This window comes from Spermophilus citellus, assembly GCF_964194105.1.
Source record: "Spermophilus citellus genome assembly, chromosome: X".
NCBI lineage: Eukaryota > Metazoa > Chordata > Mammalia > Rodentia > Sciuridae > Spermophilus > Spermophilus citellus.
The window spans coordinates 16,170,666-16,197,171 of NC_138190.1; the positions used below are offsets into that span (position 1 = coordinate 16,170,666).

The 26,506-nt window shown below is 35.4% G+C and overlaps 1 protein-coding gene across 6 annotated transcripts in view; it reads left to right on the plus strand.

Moving 5' to 3' along the window:
• Positions 1–26,506, plus strand: part of CNKSR2 (connector enhancer of kinase suppressor of Ras 2) — a 287,398-nt gene that overhangs the window by 198,658 nt on the left and 62,234 nt on the right. For all 6 annotated transcript variants that reach the window (XM_081278357.1, XM_081278358.1, XM_081278359.1 and 3 more), the window contains 4 exons: positions 19,186–19,234; positions 19,891–20,063; positions 23,002–23,075; positions 23,389–23,460. In XM_081278357.1, the coding sequence (XP_081134483.1) occupies positions 19,186–19,234; positions 19,891–20,063; positions 23,002–23,075; positions 23,389–23,460 (368 nt within the window). The remainder of the gene's footprint in view (positions 1–19,185; positions 19,235–19,890; positions 20,064–23,001; positions 23,076–23,388; positions 23,461–26,506) is intronic.

A 26,506-nucleotide genomic window follows, 5' to 3' on the forward strand; every position in this document is an offset into this window, starting at 1 on the left:
CACACACACACACACACACACACACATATATATATATAATTGCATGTAATTATATATGTATGTGTATTATATATGTTATTATTTTAATGTTAATGTTATGTATAAACATAATTATATATAATTATAAAGATATAATATATAATTGGTAAACAGAAACACAGTATTTTCAGTTTCATGTTTGAATAAATGTCTCATTCTGCTAGTTCCTGATTAAGTAATGACTACCAGGAAGCAAAACACAAAATTAATTAGTGAGGCACCATGTAACACAGGACACAGAAAAATTGAATTAGGAATTTATTGAGTTTAAATTTATTAAATTTAAATCTGATTACAAATTCCTTGTTGCCTTTAGAAAAAAAAATAAAACAAATTTCAGTGGAAGGCCCTTGACTTGGTTGCTAAGGTCAATAATTGCACATTATTTGAGGACATACCTGCCTTTAGAAGCTCTGATCAGAGACCTTTAAAAAGTATCATTTTCTTTTATCTTATATACTTGTTTTGGCTCACTTAATAGCCTCAGAAAACTTTCCCAAATTTTATAGGCAGTAGGACTTTTTTGCTCCCATAATCATTCTATTCACATTACCTCATTACCATAATTCATTTAAGTATCTCAAGTTTAATAAAACTCTACTTAAAATTATCTAACCTCCTAGAACTCTTTGAAGTCTATCCTGACTAAAGAACCAAATTATTTTCTTTACTTAACTCAGCATATTATTCTTTTGATGGTTTCAGCAATCTGTAATTCCACAAAATTGTAGGCATAATGATTTGCTGTATATGCCCAAATCTTATCCAGTTTCCTCTTAATAAACTACAGAAAGGCATAACTATTGACTACTATTTCTTGAAGATGTTCTTTCCAAGAACAATATTAACCTGTTAGCAGTCTTTATGAACTTTTCATTGGAATTGATGGCCATTGGCAGTGAGTCAAACTGCCTGAGCTCAACCTAGAATCTTAGTTCAAAATCATAATGCAAAGTCTGCCTCTTACTACTTCTACCATATCAGGGTAGAATGGAAAAAGAATGGAATTGGCCTTTCTAAAATTCAAATGGCTAAGGATAATGTTGTCATTATAAAAGATGGGCTTTAAGTGAGCTGTATAATTCTAGACCCATTTCTAAACCTCAGTAAAAAATATAATCTTTCATTGTTCTTCTTCAGAATTCAGTCATACATTGTACATAAAGTTTTCTTTTCCACTGTGCAGAGCACAATATAGCTATTCTTAATTCCATATAGGAAAAAAAATTCATTTGCATGTAAGGTAATTTACATCATGATGAGCAAATCAAGCCTTCTAGGACTAAAAGAATATATATTACCCTTGGGCTGTAATGAGTATAACAATTAAGGTACAGTTAGGGGAGCATAATCACTAAGTGACATGGAATAAAAGGTTAGATCTTACTCAGTGGAGGAACTGGTAAAGATACCTCAGCAGAGCCAATTTTGGGGAAGCAAATCGGGACATGAAGTAAGAGAAAACAAGACAAACTAGAACCCCTGAGCAAACTGGAACATAACCACACTGAGGTTTCCTTCCCTGTGGCACTCTGCTTCAAAGATTTCTCAATAGTATGTTTAAGTAAAAAATTTCATTTTATCATAAATCTGAAGTGGACTCAAAAGCATAGCCCACCCCAATGAAGGTATGATCCCTGCAACCTACTTATTCACTCTTTCAAAGCGTATATTAGAAACTATAACTTTAAATTATCTTAAATCAAAATCTGATTAATATAAATAATAACCAGGATAAAATATCTAGGTTACCTGAAGAAGTATCTACTTAATAAAAGATTACACAATTCTCTTACTGACTTCTTCACATACTCTGAGGAAGAATGCCAGAAGGCTGTATACCTAGATCCTGTTATCATAGTTACTGAAACTCCTTCATTTTATTGCATTGTAGCATCATGTCCTCAATTTTTGTCATATGGCTATTACAAGAAACAGCTATATGATATCACTTTCTCATTTGCTATATAATATTTAGGATATTGTATTTTCTGTTTTTTTCTGTTATATATATAAAGGGAACCAGTGTGTGTGTGTGTGTGTGTGTGTGTGTGTGTGTGTGTGTGTGTGTATGTGTATGTGTGTGTGTGTGTGTGTGTGTATATATATATATATATAAAGGGAACCAATGTATATAAAGTATCTGATACAGTATCTAGCACTATGAATATACACATATAAAATATTCTTCCTCTAACAATATTACCAAAATGTTCTTGCTAGTGGGCTGAAAACAAGCAAAATATAATCTAGGGGCATTTGAAGCAACCAGTTTTAGAGTAGAAGCAAACACTAGGTCCTCTAGATTTCTTATATGAGCTTATATGAATTGCTTTCTTTGTCTTACCCAATTTTCTTATTTATAAGATGAGCATTATGTTGCAGAGAGAACTGTGGGAAAATGCCATCTAAATTGACAGCACAATTTGATTTGATCCCTGCCGCAAATATGGGAGTTTAAAAAAGAATTCTTCCCATAAAATTTATTTCTCCCTTCTGTTAGATGAAGCCAGTGTTGCTAGTTTAGTCTTAAAATCATGTCTTACTATATGTATGTGTTTCATTATAAAGAGAAGGAAAAGTATGAGATATATAACAATTATTTTACTATAAAATGAATTGAGTATGGTGACTTTTATATATTTCTTATTTTTTATTTTATTTATTTTTTATTTTTTTATTGTTGGTCGTTCAAAACATTACATAGTTCTTAATATATCATATTTCACAGTTTGATTCAAGTGGGTTATGAACTCCCATTTTTACCCCATATACAGATTGCTGTATCACATCAGTTACACTTCCATTGATTTACATATTGCCATTCTAGTGTCTGATGTATTCTGCTGTCTATCCTATTCTCTACTATCCCCCCTCCCCTCCCCTCCCCACCCCTCCCCTTTTCTCTCTCTACCCCCTCTACTGTAAATCATTTCTTCCACTTGTATTATTCTTCTCTTACCCTTCCTTTCCTCTTATATGTAATTTTGTAAAACCCTGAGGATCACCTTCCATTTCCATGTGATTTCCCTTCTCACTCCCTTTCCCTCCCACCTCTCATCCCTGTTTAATGTTAATATTCTTCTCAAGCTCTTCGTCCCTACCCTGTCTTTGGTTACTCCCCTTATATCAAAGCAGTCATTTGGCATTTGTTTTTTAAGGATTGGCTAGCTTCACTTAGCATAATCTGCTCTAATGCCATCCATTTCCCTCCAAATTCTATGATTTTGTCATTTTTTAATGCAGAGTAATACTCCATTGTGTATAAATGCCACATTTTTTTTATCCATTCATCTATTGAAGGGCATCTAGGTTAGTTCCACAATCTTGCTATCGTGAATTGTGCTGCTATGAACATCGATGTAGCAGTGTCCCTGTAGCATGCTCTTATTAGGTCTTTAGGGAATAGACCGAGAAGGGGAATAGCTGGGACAAATGGTGGTTCCATTCCCAGCTTTCCAAGAAATCTCCATACTGCTTTCCGAATTAGCTGCACCAATTTGCAGTCCCACCAACAATGAACAAGTGTACCCTTTTCCCCGCATCCTCTCCAGCACTTGCTGTTGTTGGACTTCATAATGGCTGCCAATCTTACTGGAGTGAGATGGTATCTTAGGGTGGTTTTGATTTGCATTTCTCTGACTGCTAGCGATGGTGAGCATTTTTTCATGTACTTATTGATTGATTGTATGTCCTCCTCTGAGAAGTGTCTGTTCAGGTCCTTGGCCCATTTGTTGATTGGGTTATTTGTTATCTTATTGTCTAATTTTTTGAGTTCTTTGTATACTCTGGATATTAGGGCTCTATCTGAAGTGTGTGGAGTAAAGATTTGTTCCCAGGATGTAGGCTCCCTATTTACCTCTCTTATTGTTTCTTTTGCTGAGAAAAAACTTTTTAGTTTGAGTAAGTCCCATTTGTTGATTCTAGTTGTTAACTCTTGCATTCTGGGTGTCCTATTGAGGAATTTGGAGCCCGACCCCACAGTATGTAGATCATAGCCAACTTTTTCTTCTATTAGACGCCGTGTCTCTGATTTAATATCAAGCTCCTTGATCCATTTTGAGTTGACTTTTGTGCATGGCGAGAGAAAGGGATTCAGTTTCATTTTGATGCAAATGGATTTCCAGTTTTCCCAGCACCATTTGTTGAAGATGCTATCCTTCCTCCATTGCATGCTTTTAGCCCCTTTATCAAATATAAGATAGTTGTAGTTTTGTGGATTGGTTACTGTGTCCTCTATTCTGTACCATTGGTCCACCCGCCTGTTTTGGTACCAGTACCATGCTGTTTTGTTATTATTGCTCTGTAGTATAGTTTGAAGTCTGGTATCGCTATACAGCCTGATTCACACTTCCTGCTTAGCATTGTTTTTGCTATTCTGGGTCTTTTATTATTCCATATGAATTTCATGATTGTTTTATCTATTTCTACAAGAAATGCTGTTGGGATTTTGATTGGCATTGCATTGAACTTATAGAGAACTTTTGGTAATATCGCCATTTTGATGATGTTAGTTCTGCCTATCCATGAACAGGGTATATTTTTCCATCTTCTGAGGTCTTCTTCTATCTCTCTCTTTAGGGTTCTGTAGTTTTCATTGTATAAGTCTTTCACCTCTTTTGTTAGGTTGATTCCCAAGTATTTTATTTTTTGGGGGGATATTGTGAATGGAGTAGTTGTCCTCATTTCCGTTTCAGAGGATTTGTTGCTGATATACAGGAATGCCTTTGATTTATGCGTGTGGATTTTATATCCTGCCACTTTGCTGAATTCATTTATTAGCTCTAATAGTTTCTTTGTAGACCCTTTTGGGTCTGCTAGGTATAGAATCATGTCATCTGCAAATAGTGATAATTTAAGTTCTTCTTTTCCTATTTTTATGCCTTTAATTTCTTTCGTCTGTCTCATTGCTCTGGCCAGTGTTTCGAGGACTATGTTGAACAGAAGTGGTGAGAGAGGGCATCCCTGTCTTGTACCAGATCTTAGATGGAATGCCTTCAATTTTTCTCCATTCAGAATGATGCTGGCCTGTGGCTTATCATAGATTGCTTTTAATATGTTGAGGTATGATCCTGTCATCCCTAATTTTTCTAGAGTTTTGAACATAAAGGGATGCTGTACTTTGTCAAATGCTTTTTCTGCATCTATCGAGATGATCATATGGTTCTTATTTTTAAGTCTATTGATGTGGTGAATAACATTTATTGATTTCCGTATATTGAACCAGCCTTGCATCCCAGGGATGAATCCTACTTGATCATGGTGTATAATTTTTTTGATATGTTTTTGAATCCGATTCGCCAGAATTTTATTGAGGATTTTTGCATCTAGGTTCATTAGAGATATTGGTCTGTAGTTTTCTTTCTTTGAAGTGTCTTTGTCTGGTTTAGGCATCAGTGTGATGTTGGCCGCGTAGAATGTATTTGGAAGTTCTCCCTCTTTTTCTATTTCCTGAAATAGCTTGAAAAGTATTGGTATTAGTTCCTCTTTAAAGGTTTTGTAAAACTCTGCTGTATACCCATCCGGTCCTGGGCTTTTCTTAGTTGGTAGTCTTTTGATGGTTTCTTCTATTTCCTCTATTGTTATTGGTCTGTTTAGGTTGTCTATATCCTCCTGACTCAATCTGGGCAGATCATATGACTTAAGAAATTTATTGATGCCTTCACTATCTTCTATTTTATTGGAGTATAAGGATTCAAAATAATTTCTGATTATCTTCTGTATTTCTGAAGTGTCTGTTGTGATATTGCCTTTTTCATCCCGTATGCTAGTAATTTGAGTTCTCTCTCTTCTTCTCTTCGTTAGCATGGCTAAGGGTCTGTCGATTTTATTTATTTTTTCAAAGAACCAACTTTTAGTTTTGTCAATTTTTTCAATTGTTTCTTTTGTTTCGATTTCATTAATTTCAGCTCTGATTTTAATTATTTCTTGCCTTCTACTTCTTTTGCTGTTGTTTTGCTCTTCTTTTTCTAGGATTTTGAGATGAAGTATGAGATCATTTATTTGTTGTTTTTTTCTTTTTTTAAGGAATGAACTCCATGCAATGAATTTTCCTCTTAGAACTGCTTTCAATGTGTCCCATAGATTCCGATATGTTGTGTCTGTGTTTTCATTTAACTCTAAGAAGTTTTTAATTTCCTCCTTGATGTCTTCTATAACCCATTGATCATTCAGTAACCTATTGTTCATTCTCCAAGTGATGCATGATTTTTCCTTCCTTCTTTTATCGTTGATTTTCAGTTTCATTCCATTATGATCAAATAAGATGCATGGTATTATCTCTACTCCTTTATATTGTCTAAGAGTTGCCCTGTGACATAATATATGATCTATTTTTGAGAAGGATCCATGTGCTGCTGAGAAAAAAGTGTAACTCCTTGATGTTGGGTGGTATATTCTATATATGTCAATTAAGTCTAGGTTGTTAATTGTGTTATTGAGTTCTATAGTTTCCTTATTTAACTTTTGTTTGGAAGATCTGTCCAGTGGTGAGAGAGGTGTGTTGAAGTCTCCCATGATTATTGTATGGTGGTCTATTAGACTCTTGAACTTGAGAAGAGTTTGCTTGATGAACATAGCTGCACCATTGTTTGGGGCATATATATTTATGATTGTTATGTCTTGTTGGTGTATGGTTCCCTTGAGCAGTATGTAGTGTCCCTCTTTATCCCTTTTGATTAACTTTGGCTTGAAATCTATTTTATTAGACATGAGTATGGACACTCCTGCTTGTTTCCGCAGTCCATATGAGTGGTATGGTTTTTCCCAACCTTTCACCTTCAGTCTATGTATATCTTTTCCTATCAAAAGCGTCTCCTGTAGGCAGCATATTGTTGGGTCTTGTTTTGTAATCCATTCAACTAGCCTGTGTCTCTTAATTGGTGAATTTAAGCCATTAACATTTAGGGTTATTATTGAGATATGGTGTGTTCTTCCAGCCATATTTGTTTATTAATGTTACTAAACCTGATTTGTTTTCCTCTTTGATTGCTTTCCCCCCTTTACTGTCCTACCTCCCACTGTTGGTTTTCAATGTTATTTTCCATTTCCTCTTCCTGTAATGTTTTGCCAAGGATTTTTTGAAGAGATGGTTTTCTAGCTGCGAATTCTTTTAACTTTTGTTTATCGTGGATGGTTTTAATTTCATCTTCCATCCTGAAGCTTAATTTCGCCAGATACACGATTCTTGGTTGGAACCCATTTTCTTTCAGTGTTTGAAATATGTTATTCCAGGATCTTCTAGCTTTCAGAGTCTGTGTTGAGAGATCAGCTGTTATCCTGATTGGTTTACCCCTAAATGTAATCTGCTTCCTTTCTCTTGTAGCTTTTAAAATTCTCTCCTTATTCTGTATGTTGGGCATCTTCATTATAATGTGTCTAGGTGTGGATCTCTTATGATTTTGCACATTCGGCGTCCTGTAGGCTTCTAGGATTTGGGATTCTGTCTCATTCTTCAAGTCTGGGAAGTTTTCTCGTATTATTTCATTGAATAGATTGTTTATTCCTTTGGTTTGGATCTCTGTGCCCTCCTGTATCCCAATTACTCTTAAGTTTGGTCTTTTAATGTTATCCCATATTTCTTGGATGTTCTGCTCATGGTTTCTTAGCAGTCTTGCTGAACTGTCTATGTTCTTCTCAAGTTGAAATACTTTGTCTTCATTGTCTGATGTTCTATCTTCTAAGTGATCTATTCTGCTGGTAGTATTCTCAATTGAGTTTTTAAGTTGGTTTATTGCTTCCTGCATTTCTAGGATTTCTATTTGTTTGTTTTTTATTACCTCTATCTCCCTGTGAAATTGATCTTTTACTTCCTGGATTTGTTTCTGTAGTTCCTTGTCAATGTGATCTTTCATTGTCTGATTTTGCTGTCTCATGTCTTCCTTGAGACTCCAGATCATCTGAAGCATGTATATCCTGAACTCTTTATCTGACATTCCATCTGTTGCAGCTATTACCTCTTCTGGAGTTGAGTTGACCTGCATTGCTTGTGGTCCTTTCTTTCCTTGTCTTTTCATACTGCTCGCGTTTCTTTCTGCTTGGTGAAACTGTTGTGTTTTTGAAATTTTCCCCCTATTTATTTATATTGCTCTTGTATAGTTGGGAAATCTCCCTTGCAGTGCCAGTAGTGGCTGTGCTTCTCCTCTAATTAGGGTGATCTGTCTACCACGCTGGTCGGTCACAGGTCTGCCCACCCTGCGGGCGCGGGTGGCGGCTCTGCTCTGCCCCCACTCCAATTGTGGTGACGTAACTACCGCGCCCTCGGGTCGTTGGTCCTGATCCGGATTTGGGCAGCGGCTCTGCTCGGCCCCTACTCCAATTGGTGTGATGTATCTATCACGCTGACAGGCCTCTAGGCCTATTCCGCCTGTGGGTCGAAGTTCTGCCTACCTTGCGAGCTCGGGCGGCAGTTCTGCTCAGCTCCCACTCCCAGTGGGGGTACCTGACTGCCTCTCCAACGGGTCGCTGGGCCTTTTCCGGACACGGGCGGCGGCTCTGCTCCACCCCCACTCCAACCAGTGTGACGTGACTGCCTCGGTGCTACTTGTCCACCACGCTGGCAGGCTACTGGGCCTGTCCTGCCAGTGGGTTGCAGGTCTGCCTACCTTGCAGGCTCAGACGGCGGCTCTGCACAGCCCCTACTCAAAATGGGGTGACTTGGCTACCGCTCCGTCGGGTCGCTGGTCCTGTTCCAGGCGTGGGCGGCTACTCTCTTCAGCCCCAGCTGCAGTTGGGGTGCACTTGGCCTGCTCTGGGCGCAGGCGGCAGCTCCACTCTGCCCCCCTGGCCCCCACAGCACCCAGCAGGACCCGGACCGAGAAGCAGACACCGCAGGTTCCCCAGCCCTGGGCCAAAGCAGCCCGGGGAACCAGAATCCGGCTGCTCAGAGCCCGGCTCACGCCTTGCTAGGAGCGAGCCCCAAGGAGTATTCTCCACAGGTTCTCCAGCCCCGAGCCTGAGCGATTTGTCTGCGAGATGCAGGCAAATACCAGCCTGAAATCACTTGTTCCGTAGCTGAATGAGCTGAGATCAGTAGAAAACAGGGATGATTACATCAGCTCTCCAAGATGGCGGCTGCTGTCCTCCTCCGTGGTCCGACCAGTGTCAAGAATCGAACTGGACCGCTTCTCTCCTCTGTCTCAAAGCCGGAACTCAGCACTAAGCACGGCCATTGCACCACTGGCAGGAGCCCCCAGAATCCGCATCGCTGCAATCCCGCTCCGGCACCTCGCTGCTTCCCAGCGCGCGCCGCAGACTCCAGCTGCGGGGCGGTCCGCAGATCAGGCAATGCGACCCTCCATGCGGAGAAATCGCCCGCGACCGAGCCCCCGCAGCCGAACCTCGCGCGATGGAAATCCGTCCACTAGATTCTGGAGCACCTCAATTTCACTGGAAATTCCCAACAAGATAGCCTTCAGCTGTTTCTCCTCGTCTTTCTCCTTCACAGTGATGCGGTGCACTGGGGTGATGCACTCCCTTTGCCGCCATCTTCAGGAATCTCCTTATTTTTTATTTTTATTCCATATTCTCTTTGGAAAATATTTCTACTAAGAAAAAAAAATCGCTTGATCAAGAACACCCCACCAATAAATATTTCTTTGTCACAAAAGATTGGTAAACCTTCCCTGATTTCTCTAGCATCCAGATATCAACAGTTTTTGTCAGATGGAAGTGTCAGGATAAGGAGCTGCCCTAATTCTGCTTTGCACCTGTTAGAAACTTTCTGCCTCTGTCTCAAATGCAAAATCCATGTTAATTGTACACATCAATCAGATATTCAAAAATAGCTGTACCTAATATGGGTGGTCATAGGTTATTTCCAGGTATGGTGGAGCTTAAACATCAACTGCTTTTCAAAGAATAATTCAGCATTTAGTGTTAAAACTGACATGAATTACAGTTATTTATAATTTCTAGGGCAACACTAATTAGATTTACACTGATGAATAGCCATTTTTTTCATTCATTTTTCAATGAGGATCACATGAAGGTAGTACTCTCTGAAACACCTAGGAGCATCTGATTTAAAGCCTGGGTCATGCAGATGAAGAAATTGAGGTCATGAGTAGTTCAGTGATTTGACCACAGTCATAGATAGAGCTAGAATAAAGTCTGGATTATAGATAAGTCGGGTCTCCTGATTCCTACCACAGTATTGCTCTACTGATACTGTGCATTCCATTCTTAATGATAAATAAGCATTCTGAATGTAATACTGTAACTGGTGTGTTAAGAATAAAGGTCAAGGGCCAGGGGCAAGTATGGAAAGTGGGGAGACAAGATAGAATCAGGACAATTCAAATGAGAAATAAGCATGCCTTAGCTCTGGCTGTTAAAGTAGAAGTGATGAGAATGGATTAGACTCTGGATATGTTTTTAAGGTAAGTGGACAAGATGTCCTGACAGATTGCATATGAAATGATGTAACTCATAACCCATACATCAGTGTCCCACAGCCATACGTGCTCAGTAACTACTTGAGTCATCCTTTGAAACTAATTGGTTCATCCTTTGAACTGATAATTTTATGTCAGGTAGTATACTAGGAAATAAGTATAGAGTGGTGACCAAAGCAGATGGTTTATGCCTTCACAAAACTACTATAGTACGTATAAGCCATATTATGAGAAAGTGAACCAAGTACTTTAAAGGCATTGCTTAGCAATCAGGAGTGTATTTGTATGAAAAAAAAATACATAATGATTGGTCAGCTCCAAGAGATTTCTCCTATGTAAAGAATTAGTGGAAAGAGAGGCTTGCCTTATTTGAATCCATTATTTCCTTATTAGTATTGACATAGAATTTTTTAATTCCATTGCATTGAGTTCACATTGCTAATAGGCTTGGAATAAAATGTGATTCCAGTCCCATCCTTGTCTCATTTGGCTAAGTGTTGTGACCTTTATGTACCTTAATTTCTATCTCATTTGCAGAATTAAGATGTTGACATGAACCTTCTTCTCATGCAGATATTATAAGTGGTTGCCAAAAAGAAATCCTGCAAATCTTTTTTCACCCACAAAGTATATAACTTTCTAATTAAAATAAAGTTGATAAAGTATGCATGAAAAATAGTTTGATAAGATGGTACTGGTTTAAATTATTTCCATTTATATAAAAAAGTATTATCCTTACTGATAACTTTCTGTTTTGTAGAATCCTTTCCACATAGCAATGTACTTGCATCACATGTCATATGAGGTTTTCATAAATGGATGTCTCATGTCAGAAGCATTTTTTTCTTCTTTCTCACATTGTTACTATGACTACAAAATAACTTGGGAAGAAATACTGTTTGTAGAGTTAGAGGAAAGACTTTAGGGTTCACAGACCACCTAAGAGGCCCCTACTTGTAAGATCCTGAGCAAGTTCTTCATGCATTCTCTCAGTTTTCTTTCCCTTAGAATAAGGTTAATGATCACCACTTTATAGATTTGTTGTAAGGATTGAAATTAATAACTTACATAGTGCCTAATACTGTTACACATAATAAACCCTCAGAAAATGATAATCATGATGACCCTCAAGTATGACAGTTCCTGTTTTCCAAGAGTAGTAATTTCTGTTAGCCTTTCCAAATATTCACCAATTAGCCACTTTCCCCTTCTTCCTACTTTGCCACTGCATAGGAAATGATTCACATGAGATCATGCAAAAAAAAAGGTTCAGTTACCTCTTTCCTTCAATGGTTGATAAGCCTCATGTCTGCCTAACCTGTTTGACTGACCTTCTATCAGTTTTTCCCAATTACTGGCTTTTTATTGTTATCTGACTCGTAATTGATTAGTTTATATTTTAAGATCATGCTTATTTTCAAGTTAGTATGGAGCCATTTTCATTCAGTAAAACTTCAGGTTAACTTTACTGACAGAATACAGAGCTACCTCATGAATATGCAGTGCCACTTCCCTCACCCCTCTCTGCACTAGCTTTTTGTTTCATGTAGCAAATGGGCAAGGCCACCACCACAGTAGCAAACTTGTTAAGTTCTAGGCTATTTTTATTGCCAATGAAAGAATTCTTGACTTAATATTTAGTCCCATTGTCATTTCATCCTACTTGCTTATATTTATACTTTTTTCTGCTGACATAAATAATTAGGCAGTTAGATGAAACATTTTTCTTTGTAAAATATTTAAAATCTTGGGGCTGGGGTTATGGCTCCACAGTAGAGTGCTGGCCTCGCACTTGCAAGGCCCTGGGTTCGATCCTCAGCACCACATATAAATAAATAAAGTTATAAAAAAAATTTAAATCTCAAAGGATTGTGCTTGTTTACTTAAAAATTAAATATGTGGAAGCAGCTGTCATTTTTCCTGAATGTTTCAAGTTGCTAAGCACCTTTTTTTTCTTATGGGGAAGAAATAAACTATTGGTTGGACCCATCACTGAAGAAATCTTGGAACTTTGCAGAAAATTACAGTAAGAGAAAGTTGCTATATTGCAACAAGAGAGTATTTTGATTGCAAATTTTTTCATAAGTGCAGCAATTTGCAACTTGAGAAGAATTTAATAGTAGCTGAGCTTTCAAAATGTAACACAGAAACTGTCATTTTTCTTCTACAATTAAAATAAGTGCTTCTGAAATTTTAGGATAAGAATGACCCAAATTACCACCCCCCCCATACTTCTCCATCAAAAAGACGGAGGAATGGAGTTTAAACAGAACATCTGTGGACAAAATGAATGAAAAATGGTCTTTTCAGGCAAACGTCTGAAAAAGGGATCTTTTATAGCCAAACAGAACACCATTACATGCATCACCATGGTTAAGAAGAGGATCAACAATACTTCCCTAATGACCCTTTATTTTAGCACATTCTATTTTTATGGATAGAATTATGATTTCAACACATCCATTCATAATTCATCATATAATTATTTGTGTAAATATCTTTTGACAAAAATTTAATGTACTTTTTGCCAGCCACATCTTGAATTTAAATTTAAACTGTTATATGCACCAAGACAATCCCAGTGCAAGTAATGCTAAAGTAGATTAGATAAAAAGGAACATTTTCTTTTGTTCCCAAATGAATGGCCTAAAGAATAGAACATTCAGTAATGTGATGTACATGGATTACTGGAGAAAAGATACCTGGCTTTCCCTACTCCCTGCAATGACTCTTTCAAGGTTACGATAACCAGCTAGTTAAGATTATATCCTTTGTTCTTTGCTAAAGGTTTCTTCAGTGTTCCATCATCTAACTGGTATTAACTGAGCACTTACTCTGTGCTAGGCCTTGTTTTAGGCCAAGGACAAAGCTGTGCACAAATAGAATTCCTTTTCTTTAATTGAGTTGGTATTTAGAGGGAAGTCCAAGTAATTAGAAACATAAGTAATTTGGATATGCTAAGAAGAATAATAAAGTCGGAAAGGAAAATAGGAAGTGTTGAGGGCAATGAGGATAACAATTTTATATAAAGAAGCCTAGAATGAATTTACTAAAATATAAGCCTTTGATAATAGTAAAAGAGTAAACTATATTAGAGGGAATGAGCAGCAAAGGTAAAGGCCCTGAGATGGGACTGTACATGGCATGATCTAGAATCATTAAGAGTGTCTTGAGAAGAAGAGCAATAGGCAAAGGAACCAGGGTACCAGATCATGTGGTACCTTCAAAATTGTTGAAAGGATATGGATGTTTACTCAGAGTGAGATGAGAAGTCATTGGATAGTTTAATTCATATATATATATATATATATATATATGAATTACATGATTCAAATCTTATTTAATAGGATCACTCTGGGTCTTAATTTGGAAGGAGAAAGAGCAGAAGCAGGGAGAACAGTGAGGAAAGAGGTTTTTCAGTATCCCAGATAACATGGTGGCTTAGACCAGGGTGATAATAGTAGAGGTCATAAGTTCTAAATAAATTTTTAAGACAAAAAAGTTAAAACAACTTGCTGACAAATTGGTCATGGTCTGTAAGAGAAGTAAAAGAGTTTTTTAAAAAAAAGTAACTCCCAAGATTTTGCACTGAGCCATGGGAAAGGGAAAAAATTGAATTTCCATTTACTAAGGTAAAAAAGCTTAAGAGAAGAGCAGATTTGGTTGACAGGTGGTAAATATCATGAGATCAGCTTTGTACATATTAAATTTGTTGAGTTAGGCAGCCTATAGGCCAGCCAAGAAGTCCCAGTTGATTATATGAATTCATAAGTTGCTTAAGATCAGAGTTTGTAGATCATTCTTAAAATGTTTGAAGAACTTTTGCCCAGATACTCACTAAAATAAACAGAAAATTCTAGGACAGTATTAGAAATATTTAATGAAACATGGTTTAGGAAATAAGATAAGGAGATGCTTTCTAAGAGAATTGGCCTTCAAAACTGCTTAGTAGAAGAACGAATTTTTGGTGGCCAATAAGTATTATAAACTTTAAATTCACACACACACACACAAAAAAAAAAACACTCCTTCACTTTCGTGTACTTGTGCAAGCCCTTTCATTCATTCTATACCAAATATATAGCAATAAAACAAAGAAAACATATAGTTTGATGGTTAAAAAATATTAGATCTACTCTCTAAGGACCAGAACAAAAATGGTAAAAAGTGATATATGGGAACTAAAGCCATGTATCTGCTAGGTCTTAGTACAGAAAGAGGTAGTAATGGCTGGGGATTGTCTCTAATGAGTATCAGAGAACAAATGGACCTCAGCAATGTTGGGAAACATGATTGACTCACTGAGTGAAGTTAACTGTGAAGACAAGCAACAGTGTCTTCATTTGTGAGTAATGAAGTTGCATAAAGATAAATAATAACCAGGGGTAAGACTGATATAAAGCTAAGTTCCTGTGTTTGAGCAGGGAACAAAGAAAAATGTATATTTAGAACCATTGGTCAGGTATCTCCCACTTGGAGTTCAGGGATGTGACAGAAACCCATGTTATCATTTAAAAGATGAAGGCACCCTAGGAATGGAGGCAGAAGACAACAGAATTCAGACAGGGAGCTGTGAATGCAAAAAGAAACTTCCTCCCAGGAAGAACATTGCACTCCAGCTAAAAATCCAAAAATGTCTAGTGAAAATTAATGCTTTTTTAAAAAAGACAATGAACCAATCAATTAGATGATTTCATGCTAAATGCAAACATGAGAAATTCACAAAAGTTTTTAAAATAAATTTTGAAATAAAACAAAGATCAGGAAAAGTGGATATTCAAAAAAGCCAATACCAACTGGATAGCCTGTAAATATAAAATATTGTAAGTGAAATAAACACATTGTAGATGAGATTAACTTCAGGTGAGATAAAAATCAGAGAATTAAGAAATTGGAAGATAGTAGAATAGATTCACCTAAAAGAGATTGCAAATGTATGAAAAGGTTAAAAAATATGAAAGACACACAGGTGATACATACATACAGGTGATAACATACATCTAGAGAATTAAAGAGGGCTATCAAAAAAAGACCATTCAAAGAGATAATGATTGAGAATGTCCAGAATGAAAGAAAAAAACTTTCAGTGCAACCTAATGAAGGCTATATAAGGTTAATTAAGTTAAATTATGACATATAAATATAACAGTGAAACTGCAGAATATTAGAAATAAAGAGAAAAATATTTTAAAAGCTACAGAGATTAAAGACAGATTATAACAAATGACAATAGCTACAGATGTCTTAAGAGCAACAATAAACGCCAAAATAGTAGTATGTTCAAATTGTCAAAGAAAATTATTTCAACTCAGAATTCTGTATACAGCTAAGATGTTATTTAAAAAGTAAAGGATTTTCAAACGTACAAAGAGGAAATCTCATGAATATATAATGGAGATCAATAGAGGTGAGGTAGAGGACCAAGGGAGCGGGAAGAAGAAAGTGAAAGGGAAGAACTGGGGAATTAATTGTAGCAAATTACATACACATATGAATATGTCACAACGAACCCCACTGTTGTGTATAATTATAATGTACTAATAAAAACATAAAAGAAAGAAAAACTAGAACTTGCCAATGACAGATTGTTGTACCAGACCTTCTAAAAGATATACTTACTTGAGCATGAACCTGAATGAAGGGTGATCTGAAACTAATACAAAAAGTAGAGAAATAAGATGCATTATGAATTTTCGTTCTCATGAGAAATATTGTATTGTCATTAATGCAAAGATTCAAGGACTCCTTTTTAGTTATTTTAGAACCTTATAATGACCAGCTTGTTATTTATTATAGTGTGTTCTTAATGCCTTGCTCTTATTAAATATTGCATAATATCCTTAAAACTAAAATGTTTTGTACAAATTAAGTTCTGTCAATCAGAATGAATAACTCCTTCAGTTCTACTAAAAACAGTATATTATCATAAATTTGTACCTCAAGGTTTTCATAACAATGTGACTGCTTATGACATGAGGAAACCTTAACTATCAGGAGCTATTTGTATGTGTAATAATGAACAATTTCTAATATAAGTTTGTAAAGGATCATTTATAATATGAGACTGGGGGTTTTTCAAGACAACCCCATGTTTGGTAATTTGCTAGAATTCATAGGATATAACACGTATTTGTATTCACAATAAAGATTATTAGAGAGAGACAGTAAGTGATATAAAGCTCAACAAGTTTTAAAAAAGAGAGAGAGAGAAAACCTCTGGGATCTGGAAAAATCCATGTGTAAGTTTTCTATGCTCTCCCTGTCCCATGACAGGCCACACAGAGCAAACTCTCTCCCCAGCAACCACATGATTTGTGGTGTTTCTATCCAGGGAAACCCATTAGAGACTCAACACCCAAACATTATATTGAATTGGTCACACAGGCATCCTTTATCTGTAAACCACGAAAATTTCAGACTTTCCAGCAAGAAAGCAGGTATTCATTACCCCTATGTGGGAAATATATTCATCATTTAGGGAAGCTTCATATTAGTATAGAGAACTGTTTACCAGCCAAGTTCCCAGATGCTAGCCAAGGGCCAACCTAATACATCCTTCTAAAATAGCATCCTCAGGCCTACTGTATTAACTGTTTTCTTCCTAAATGTAAATTTTTAATGCTTTTTTCTCATTACCTTCAAAGAACTGTAATTCAATTAACTTTTTCATTGTTTAAAATACCAAAATCACTTGGAAAAATAAGGAAATCTCTCTTAAAATAACTCCATTGTAATATTTACAGTATTTACAAAAGATATTTAAGGCTTTATTCCATCAAATGACTAAATTTGTATTGAGTACCTAGAAGTTGCCAGGTTTCAACAATATGTATACCAGTTACACTCTGTAATCATGATCTTTATGAAAATACCATATGTTTATAGGGAAAGACAAGATAATCTTGTTAAAAAGGAAACCTGGAGAGCATAAAATGGTGTTTTGTGCAGATTTTTAAGTAGACCTTCAAATTCTAAGGATAGCATACAAAATGCATAGGAGGTAGATTATATAACCCAATTCTTCCAAGCTGTCTGTTACCCATGTAGTTTCATAAAAACAAACCACCCCCATCTTTGTCATTTTTTCAAAATAATGAGCTGTAAAACTATAATGATTACTTGTGGAAGCACAAAAGGAAAAATCCTAATCAGTAATTTTATAGCAAAACAATTTAGGGAAAATAACCATATGTAAATTAACTACATTAAGCACAGTAGCCTGAGTTGTCATTTAAACTATTATTTTGAAACAAAGTGCACTCAAGAAAATCAACACAGAGTAATGGGTTATCTTTTATGCTTTCTTTCAAAAATTGATTATGAATTTTTATAGTCATGAATGCTACAAAGGTTGAGATTTGTGTGTGTGTGTGTGTGTGTGTAGAGAGAGAGAGAGAGAATAGGTATACTGATTATACTCTTCAATCATGATCTTTATGAAAATACTGTTTATTTATAGAGAGATATAACAAATACCACATATATACTTATTTATATTGCTTTGATACTTGGGTGATTATTATTTCTGGGTTACATTATATATTAGAAAATTATCTGACCCTTATCTTTACATAATGTACCCATCCCTAATATTCATTAGACTTGTGTAAATCATACACAGAATGAGAAGATTATTCTTTAAATAAATACTATTTTCAATAAAGATACTAAAAAAACATTAATTTACAGTATAAAACCAAGATCACAAAATTTTGTATAAACAAAATTCATTTGTCCCTTATAGGTATATATTTATGAAGAAACTGTTACCTAAAATTTATTTTGAAGGACTATCTATGAATTAAAAGCATATATGCTATCTTTGTTTCCATTTGTCTAACATTATGTAAATTTAATTAATCTTGTTACACCAGTAAACTATCTAGCTTAGAAGTTTGACTGGTGATTTATAGTCATTGATCAAAAGCTAGACTAGTCACTACAGCTTTAGGTTTTTCTCCAGATACGCTAAGCTATTCAGGTATATAGCATGGAGTAAAAGATAGGTGGGAGCATAGTTCAGTGGAACCATGATAATGATGTCCCATGGAAACCAAATAAGAGGAGAGAAATACAGGCATAAAAGGGTGGTATAGTCAATTAATTAGAAAATGTAATGAATATTTTTAAATTGGTGGGATGGACTATGTAAAACATAGGTATTACAGGCAGTAGCTGGTATGCACTTGAGATATCAAACATGGTCATGGGGGTGGGTAGCTGAAAATGGAGAGATAAATATTGGAAATCAGAGATGAGGATGATATCATCTACATGAAGATTTGTCACCAACTATTCTGATAGAATTAGGCATGAGAAGAAAATACTGATCTAAGAGCTATAATATTTAGAGACTAAGGAAATGGGATATTAGTGGATGAAAGTAATATTTGCTTGTCTACTTAATGAGATTTTTATGAGAATCAAATGAGATATTGTCTGAGAAAGCACAACAAACCCCTAAAAAGGTATTGAAAGAGTAAAGTAAAAAAGCCCCTAGTTTTACCAGTGTTTCATACCCTGATTTCTCTGTCTACAAAATAAAGGTAAAGATAATATCCTCTCCTACTTCCTACAAGAATTAGAAATCTAAGTGACATGATACGTATTAATTTATTTTGAGGCTTTGGGGAAAAATAAGGTGCTTTCTCTGATCATTAATCATTTAGCCCTTGAGAGCTATTGTAGCCTACTGGAGCTATGGATTGCATCCTGAGTATCAGATAACATTCTACCCTGTCTTTGATTTCAGACGTTTCAGCAGTCCTCTCTGCAGCACAAATCAAAGAAGAAAAACAAAGGTAAGAAAAGAAAATGAAAGTTTTACCTGCTTCGTTTGTGCTGTGATTATCACGAGCACATTTAATCCATCCTTCTCTTGCCTGAGCCCAGTGTGGTTTGGAAAAGCACAGCCCCGCCCCCCCTCAGGGCAAGAGCTGCTGACACTAGCTTCTCCTTCTGTTCAGTTACCAAACAAGGTACCTTTTATGGCAAATGGTCACAACAAGTTTTAAGACTGGGATTACACATTTTTTAATTAATCATGTGTCACTTCTTTGGAGGAAAAGCTATTAAAGGTGTCTTTATTTTTCTATTCTAATACCATGATAACTTTTAAAGTTAAATACCCAGACTTATTTTTATTTTTTTTATTTTTTTTAAAGAGAGAGTGAGAGAGGAGAGAGAGAGAGAGAGAGAGAGAGAGAGAGAGAGAGAGAGAGAGAGAGAGAGAGACTTTTTAGTATTTATTTTTTTTTAGTTCTCGGCGGACACAACATCTTTGTTGGTATGTGGTGCTGAGGATCGAACCCGGGCCGCACACATGCGAGGCAAGCACGCTACCGCTTGAGCCACATCCCCAGCCCCCCAGACTTATTTTTAGAACCTGTAAATTAATCCTCTATTTTTATACCTTTTTCAAAATTTAAAGTGAATTTTCACTCACTATTATCTTTAGGTCCTATAGCAGGCAAGAGCAAAAGACGGATTTCTTGCAAGGATCTGGGTCGTGGTGACTGTGAGGGCTGGCTTTGGAAAAAGAAAGATGCAAAGAGTTATTTTTCACAGAAATGGAAGAAATATTGGTTTGTCCTGAAGGATGCATCCCTATACTGGTATATTAATGAAGAGGTAAGATAAAGCACACTTTGTTTTCTTATCCACTCTCTATCTTTAACTAAAAGTGGCACCATTTTGAAGCTTACATTTTGAAATTAAAATTGCCTTAAAGTCAGTTTAGGAATTCTGCTAGTTCTTTTTCAATACATTATCTTAAAATGATTTCATTTGGGGGTGTTGGAAGGAGAGTGCCCCAATTATTCTAATATGGAATCTGAAGCACAAAAGTATATTAAAATTCTATGTATCTAACTAAAATACCCAGCTGATTCAAGTAGTAGCTTAACTAAAAGGATTAAACATGCTAATTCAATACCAAAATGTCTTGCTTTTGTTTTTTACATTTTTTTCTGTTTCCCTATTTTTTTTGAATGGAGAAGCTCTTTAGTAATAAAATTAATATAATAAGATATTAAAAATGAACCTCTAGACTAGTTTTGAAAATCTGCAAGTATTTATTTCAACAGGAATTGAGAGTAGAGGGAACATATATAACACATTTAAATTGTTCTTATAATTTCCTGGAGTTTTTTAGTACAACAGATTTATTTTCAGGGTTATCAGTGGTTTTTTAAGCAATGACTTCTGCTATCATAAAAATATACATGGTTTAATATAATATTGTTTGAATAGTCTTTTCAGATACTATTATGTTGACATTTATTAATTTGCCTTTGAAGATTATTTGTTGAAATATAATTGAGCATTATCATTATGCCTATGATTAGAGCATACTGTGTCTAAAGAACTTGGTGTTCCCCAAACAGGCTGATATGTTATGTCAAGGTTAGGAATGTAGACTGAGGAATTGCACCACCTGAGTTATTGTGCTTCGGTTTCTTTATCTCCAAAATGGGAGTAATAATGAATATCTCACTCTCACTGGGCTATCATATTGATGAAATGAATCAATGAATGTAAATCCCACTTAGAACAATATCTGGCATATAAAAAGTGCTCAAGTAATATGTTGCCAGTGATATTTTTCAAATTGACCTTTTATTTGTAAAATCTTGAAATAATACATTTTTCTATTTAATATAAATATCTGTACTACCTGTTAAAAGATTTGATAATTTTCTGTTCTTTTGATATTTTTGTGGCAGTTTCACAATTACCTGAAACATCACTTATTTCACTAAGTGTGTCTTATTTTAGGTAGAATAAACAAACTACAATTTTACCTACATTTTTATTTAATGAATATTTTAAATACTTTTTGCTTGCCTACCAAGTAATATCAAGATATAGTATCTCTGTTTTTCTTCATTGTAAAATCATTTGTAGATTTGTCTGCTATGGTACTGGATTATATTCTGTCTTTCAAACTGTGGCCTCTTTTTATTGAATATTAGCTATGTTTTTTCATGCTTGTTTGTTTTTGTGACACTTGGGATCAAATCCATGGTCTTATGCAAGATCTCTACACCACCTATTGAGCTATACCCTCAATCCAGTAGCTGTGTTTCAATCAACAAGTTATTGTGTTAGCCTTGTGAGATATAAGTGAATAGTTTCATAGCACACTCTGCAAGAAATACCTTGATGTGATCTTTGTCAAATAAATATAAAAATTACTTATAATATCACAGGGAAGCAATAATTACCTCAAAATACTTAAATTATTCAAAATTTTAAATTGTTAAATGAAGGACAGCAAAGATAATGTAACATAGAAATGAAAGTTGAGAACATGATTTGAAAGTTTTGTCTTTAATCCAAGACTGGAAGTATATTCAAAGATGGAAAATGTTTCATAATTTTCTTATTTATAAAACACACACACACACGCACACACACACACACACACACACACACACACACACACTTTAATCACTGCCCATAGCATCTAATTTTTAGTTTTGTATAGAAGTTCAAAAATCACATGCATGCACACATACAAAGAATTGAGAATCTGTTCTTTGAGATCATGAATTCGAGTGTAATCTCACTTGAACTTGATATATAAGGAGCTATGGACTGGTATCACACAAATCAAGATAAGAATTTAGGGGAGTAAAAGTCTAAAGAGCTTTGACATGTGCAGGAAAAGAGAGACAGTGATTAAAGGGTTAGCCAAAGATAGTTTTAGCTTAGATGGAATCATTCGTATCACACAGGATTTTGGATAATTTGTGAGTTTTGTAAATACAACATTAAAGAGAGAAGGATTTTATGGATTTTATTCAATTCTACATGAAAAATGATATTTATAAATATAATATATATCCAAAGCCAGATAATTGAAAACAAGTTGGCCTATTTCATTTGCACACCAAAAATAATACACAACACAAATGTTATATAATGATGTTTTCATCATTATATAACATTTTTATTTATTCAGATTTGTTAAGAGAATCTTTGGACAGAAGAGAAATTGAATCAGTATGCATCTCTATATTTTATATGTTAGAATTAAAACTTTAAGAAAAAATGTGTATTGCAAATGTGAACTCCAGTTGTTTTGTATGTTATAAAAGTATACATACACTCTGACCGGAAATTCTCTTTTTTGGAGGCGGGCGGTGCTGGGGATTCACGCAGGGCCTTGCACATAATAAGCAAGTGTTTCACCACTGAGCTATACCCCAAACCCCAGAAAATTTCTTAATAGACATGTTGTACATTGAGAATTAAATAATTTTCTATCCTTATTATAATATAAAGAGAATTTTTAGTTAAGTTCTGTGCATATTTTAACCTTAGTATTCTAAATGTTCAAAATATACCTTAAATTTATAGGATATAACAGATGAGTTTTCTATAGTAATTCTAAGTTTTCTACAGTAATGCTTAGAGAATGTCACTGAATTATAATCTCAAATGTCAAATTTAAGGAATTGAATGAATAATTTTGTTAGTATAGATACTTAAGGCATAGTTATGCAGTATCATTAGCCTTAAACCTTTTTGTGTAACAGCCTAAACAAGAATCTTGCTTCTTTAGGATGAAAAAGCAGAAGGATTCATCAGTCTGCCTGAATTTAAAATTGATAGAGCCAGTGAATGTCGCAAGAAATAGTAAGTGGATTTTATTTTGGGAGAGGGAGAGAAGGGAAATTTTTTTTTAAATTTCCAGCTTTTAAATTATAGGTTGCTCATCTAATGCTTTCACATTGAAGTAATAAGAAAGCAGTTTTGTGGGAAGAAAATTGATTTTCTTACTGACTTCTGCCATCATGGTAGAAGCATATATATATATATATATATATATATATATATATATATATGAACTCAGATTAGATGTTGAGGTAATTTTACTCATAAAAAATATTTGGTTTGAACTTATTTCCCAATTTTTAATAAAATAAATATACCTTGTTTCTTTTTGCAGTGCATTCAAAGCCTGTCATCCTAAAATCAAAAGCTTTTATTTTGCTGCTGAACATCTTGATGATATGAACAGGTAAAGTATTACTTAAATTTCAAAGTAGTTATAAAGTCATTTAGCCCTAGAGTCCTAGGTTTTCTACAGTAATGCTTAGAGAATGTCACTAAAGTTTCTAGGTTAATTAGTTTAAAATAAAATGGACCCAGATAGAATTCATTATGGCCATACCTAATTTTAAAGAATAGTACTTACCTATAACATCATAATGTAAGCCTAAAATATATATATAATTTATTTTTTACATAATAATACATAAAGAATTGCATTTAAACAGTAAGACTCTAGCTGGGAATGTAGATTAATGGTAGAGCACTTGCCTAGCATGTGCAAAGTCCTGGGTTCCATCCCCTGCACAGCAAAAGAAAAAAAATGAATGGTTATTCATTGATTATTTGTCAGGTTTACCAAAGGCATGCTAGAATCCACATATAGACCATAGAAATTCCACCACAAGAAAAACAGATTTTTTAAAGTTCATATTAAGAATGTCTTAAAATTTATTCATAGATGGCCCAAAATTACACAAAAAGCTATTTTTTTAAATTTAAAAGTTTTATTTTTAATGGATACATAATAATTATAATACTTATAGAGTATAGCATGATATATATATAAAATATAATGATCAAATCAGTGTAATTGGCATATCCATCTCCTTAAACATTTATGATTCCTTTGTTTCGGGAACATTCAAAATCCTCTCAGCTATTTTTAAGTGTTATTTTTGATAGAACATTCATCTCAATAATTCAGGCCTAAGCAAAGTTAGTACTTCTTTCTGTCACCTTTCATACATCACTAGACAGGGCCATAGAGCCAACTGATTAGATGGTTCTGTGGTTATTTGATGACTTGAGGAATACACACACACACACACACATAATTTTTATGCTTACAATGCCATTTTTAAAGACATACAAAGAAAGGCACAACATAAGAAGGTAGGTGTGTGTGTGTGTGTGTGTGTGTGTGTGTGTGTGTGTGTGTGTGTATGTATCCTACATATGTATATCCCCCATCATCTGCCACCTTCTGCTTCATATTTCAACAGTAGCTTTTAAGAATTTCTTTTCTTCCCTTTCCTATACTTCTCCATTTCTTTTTTTTTTATTGTTGGTTGTTCAAAACATTACATAGTTCTTAATATACCACATTTCACAGATTGATTCAAGTGGGTTATCAACTCCCATTTTTACCCCGTATACAGATTGCTGTGTCACATCAGTTACATTTCCATTGATTTACAAATTGCCTTTCTAGTGACTGATGTATTCTGCTGTCTATCCCATTCTCCACTATCCCCCCTCCCCTCCCCTCCCCTCCCCTCCCCTCCCCTCCCCTTCTCTCTCTCCACCCCCTCTACTATAAATCGTTTCTTCCACTTATATAATTTTTCTCCTACCCCTCCTTTCCTCTTATATGTAATTGTGTATAACCCTGAGGCTCACCTTCCAATTCCATGCAATTTCCCTTCTCTCTCCCTTTCCCTCCCGCCTATCATCCCTGTTTAATGTTAATCTTCTTCTCAAGCTCTTCCTCTCTACCCTGTCCTTGGTTACTCCCCTTATATCAAAGAAGACATTTGGCATTTGTTTTTTAAGGATTGGCTAGCTTCGCTTAGCATAATCTGCTCTAATGCCATCCATTTCCCTCCAAATTCTATGATTTTGTCATTTCTTATTGCAGAGTAATACTCCATTGTGTATAAATGCCACATTTTTTAATCCATTCATCTATTGAAGGGCTTCTAGGTTGGTTCCACAATCTTGCTATCGTGAATTGTGCTGCTATGAACATCGATGTAGCAGTGTCCCTGTAGCATGCTCTTGTTAGGTCTTTAGGGAATAGACCGAGAAGGGGAATACCTGGGTCAAATGGTGGTTCCGTTCCCAGCTTTCCAAGAAATCTCCATACTGCTTTCCAAATTGGCTGCACCGTTTTGCAGTCCCACCAACAATGAACAAGTGTACCCATTTCCCCGCATCCTCGCCAGCACTTGTTGTCGTTGGACTTCTTAATGGCTGCCAATCTTACTGGAGTGAGATGGTATCTTAGGGTGGTTTTGATTTGCATTTCTCTGACTGCTAGGGATGTTGAGCATTTTTTCATGTACTTGTTAATTGATTGTATGTCCTCCTCTGAGAAGTGTCTGTTCAGGTCCTTGGCCCATTTGTTGATTGGGTTATTTGTTATCTTATTATCTAATTTTTTGAGTTCTTTGTATACTCTGGATATTAGGGCTCTATCTGAAGTGTGTGGAGTAAAGATTTGTTCCCAGGATGTAGGCTCCCTGTTTATCTCTCTTATTGTTTCTTTTGTTGAGAGAAAACTTTTTAGTTTGAGTAAGTCCCATTTGTTGATTCTAGTTGTTAACTCTTGCACTATGGGTGTCCTATTGAGGAATTTGGAGCCCGACCCCACAGTATGTAGATCATAGCCGACTTTTTCTTCTATCAGACGCCGTGTCTCTGATTTAATATCGAGCTCCTTGATCCATTTTGAGTTAACTTTTGTGCATGGCGAGAGAAAGGGATTCAGTTTCATTTTGATACAAATGGATTTCCAGTTTTCCCAGCACCATTTGTTGAAGATGCTATCTTTCCTCCATTGCATGCTTTTAGCCCCTTTATCAAATATAAGATAGTTGTAGTTTTGTGGATTGGTTACTGTGTCCTCTATTCTGTACCATTGATCCACTCGCCTGTTTTGGTACCAGTACCATGCTGTTTTTGTTACTATTGCTCTGTAGTATAGTTTGAAGTCTGGTATCGCTATACCGCCTGATTCACACTTCCTGCTTAGCATTGTTTTTGCTATTCTGGGTCTTTTATTATTCCATATGAATTTCCTGATTGTTTTATCTATTTCTACAAGAAATGCTGTTGGGATTTTGATTGGGATAGCATTGAACTTATAGAGAACTTTTGGTAATATCGCCATTTTGGTGATGTTAGTTCTGCCTATCCATGAACAGGGTATATTTTTCCATCTTCTGAGGTCTTCTTCTATATCTCTCTTTAGGGTTCTGTAGTTTTCATTGTATAGGTCTTTCACCTCTTTT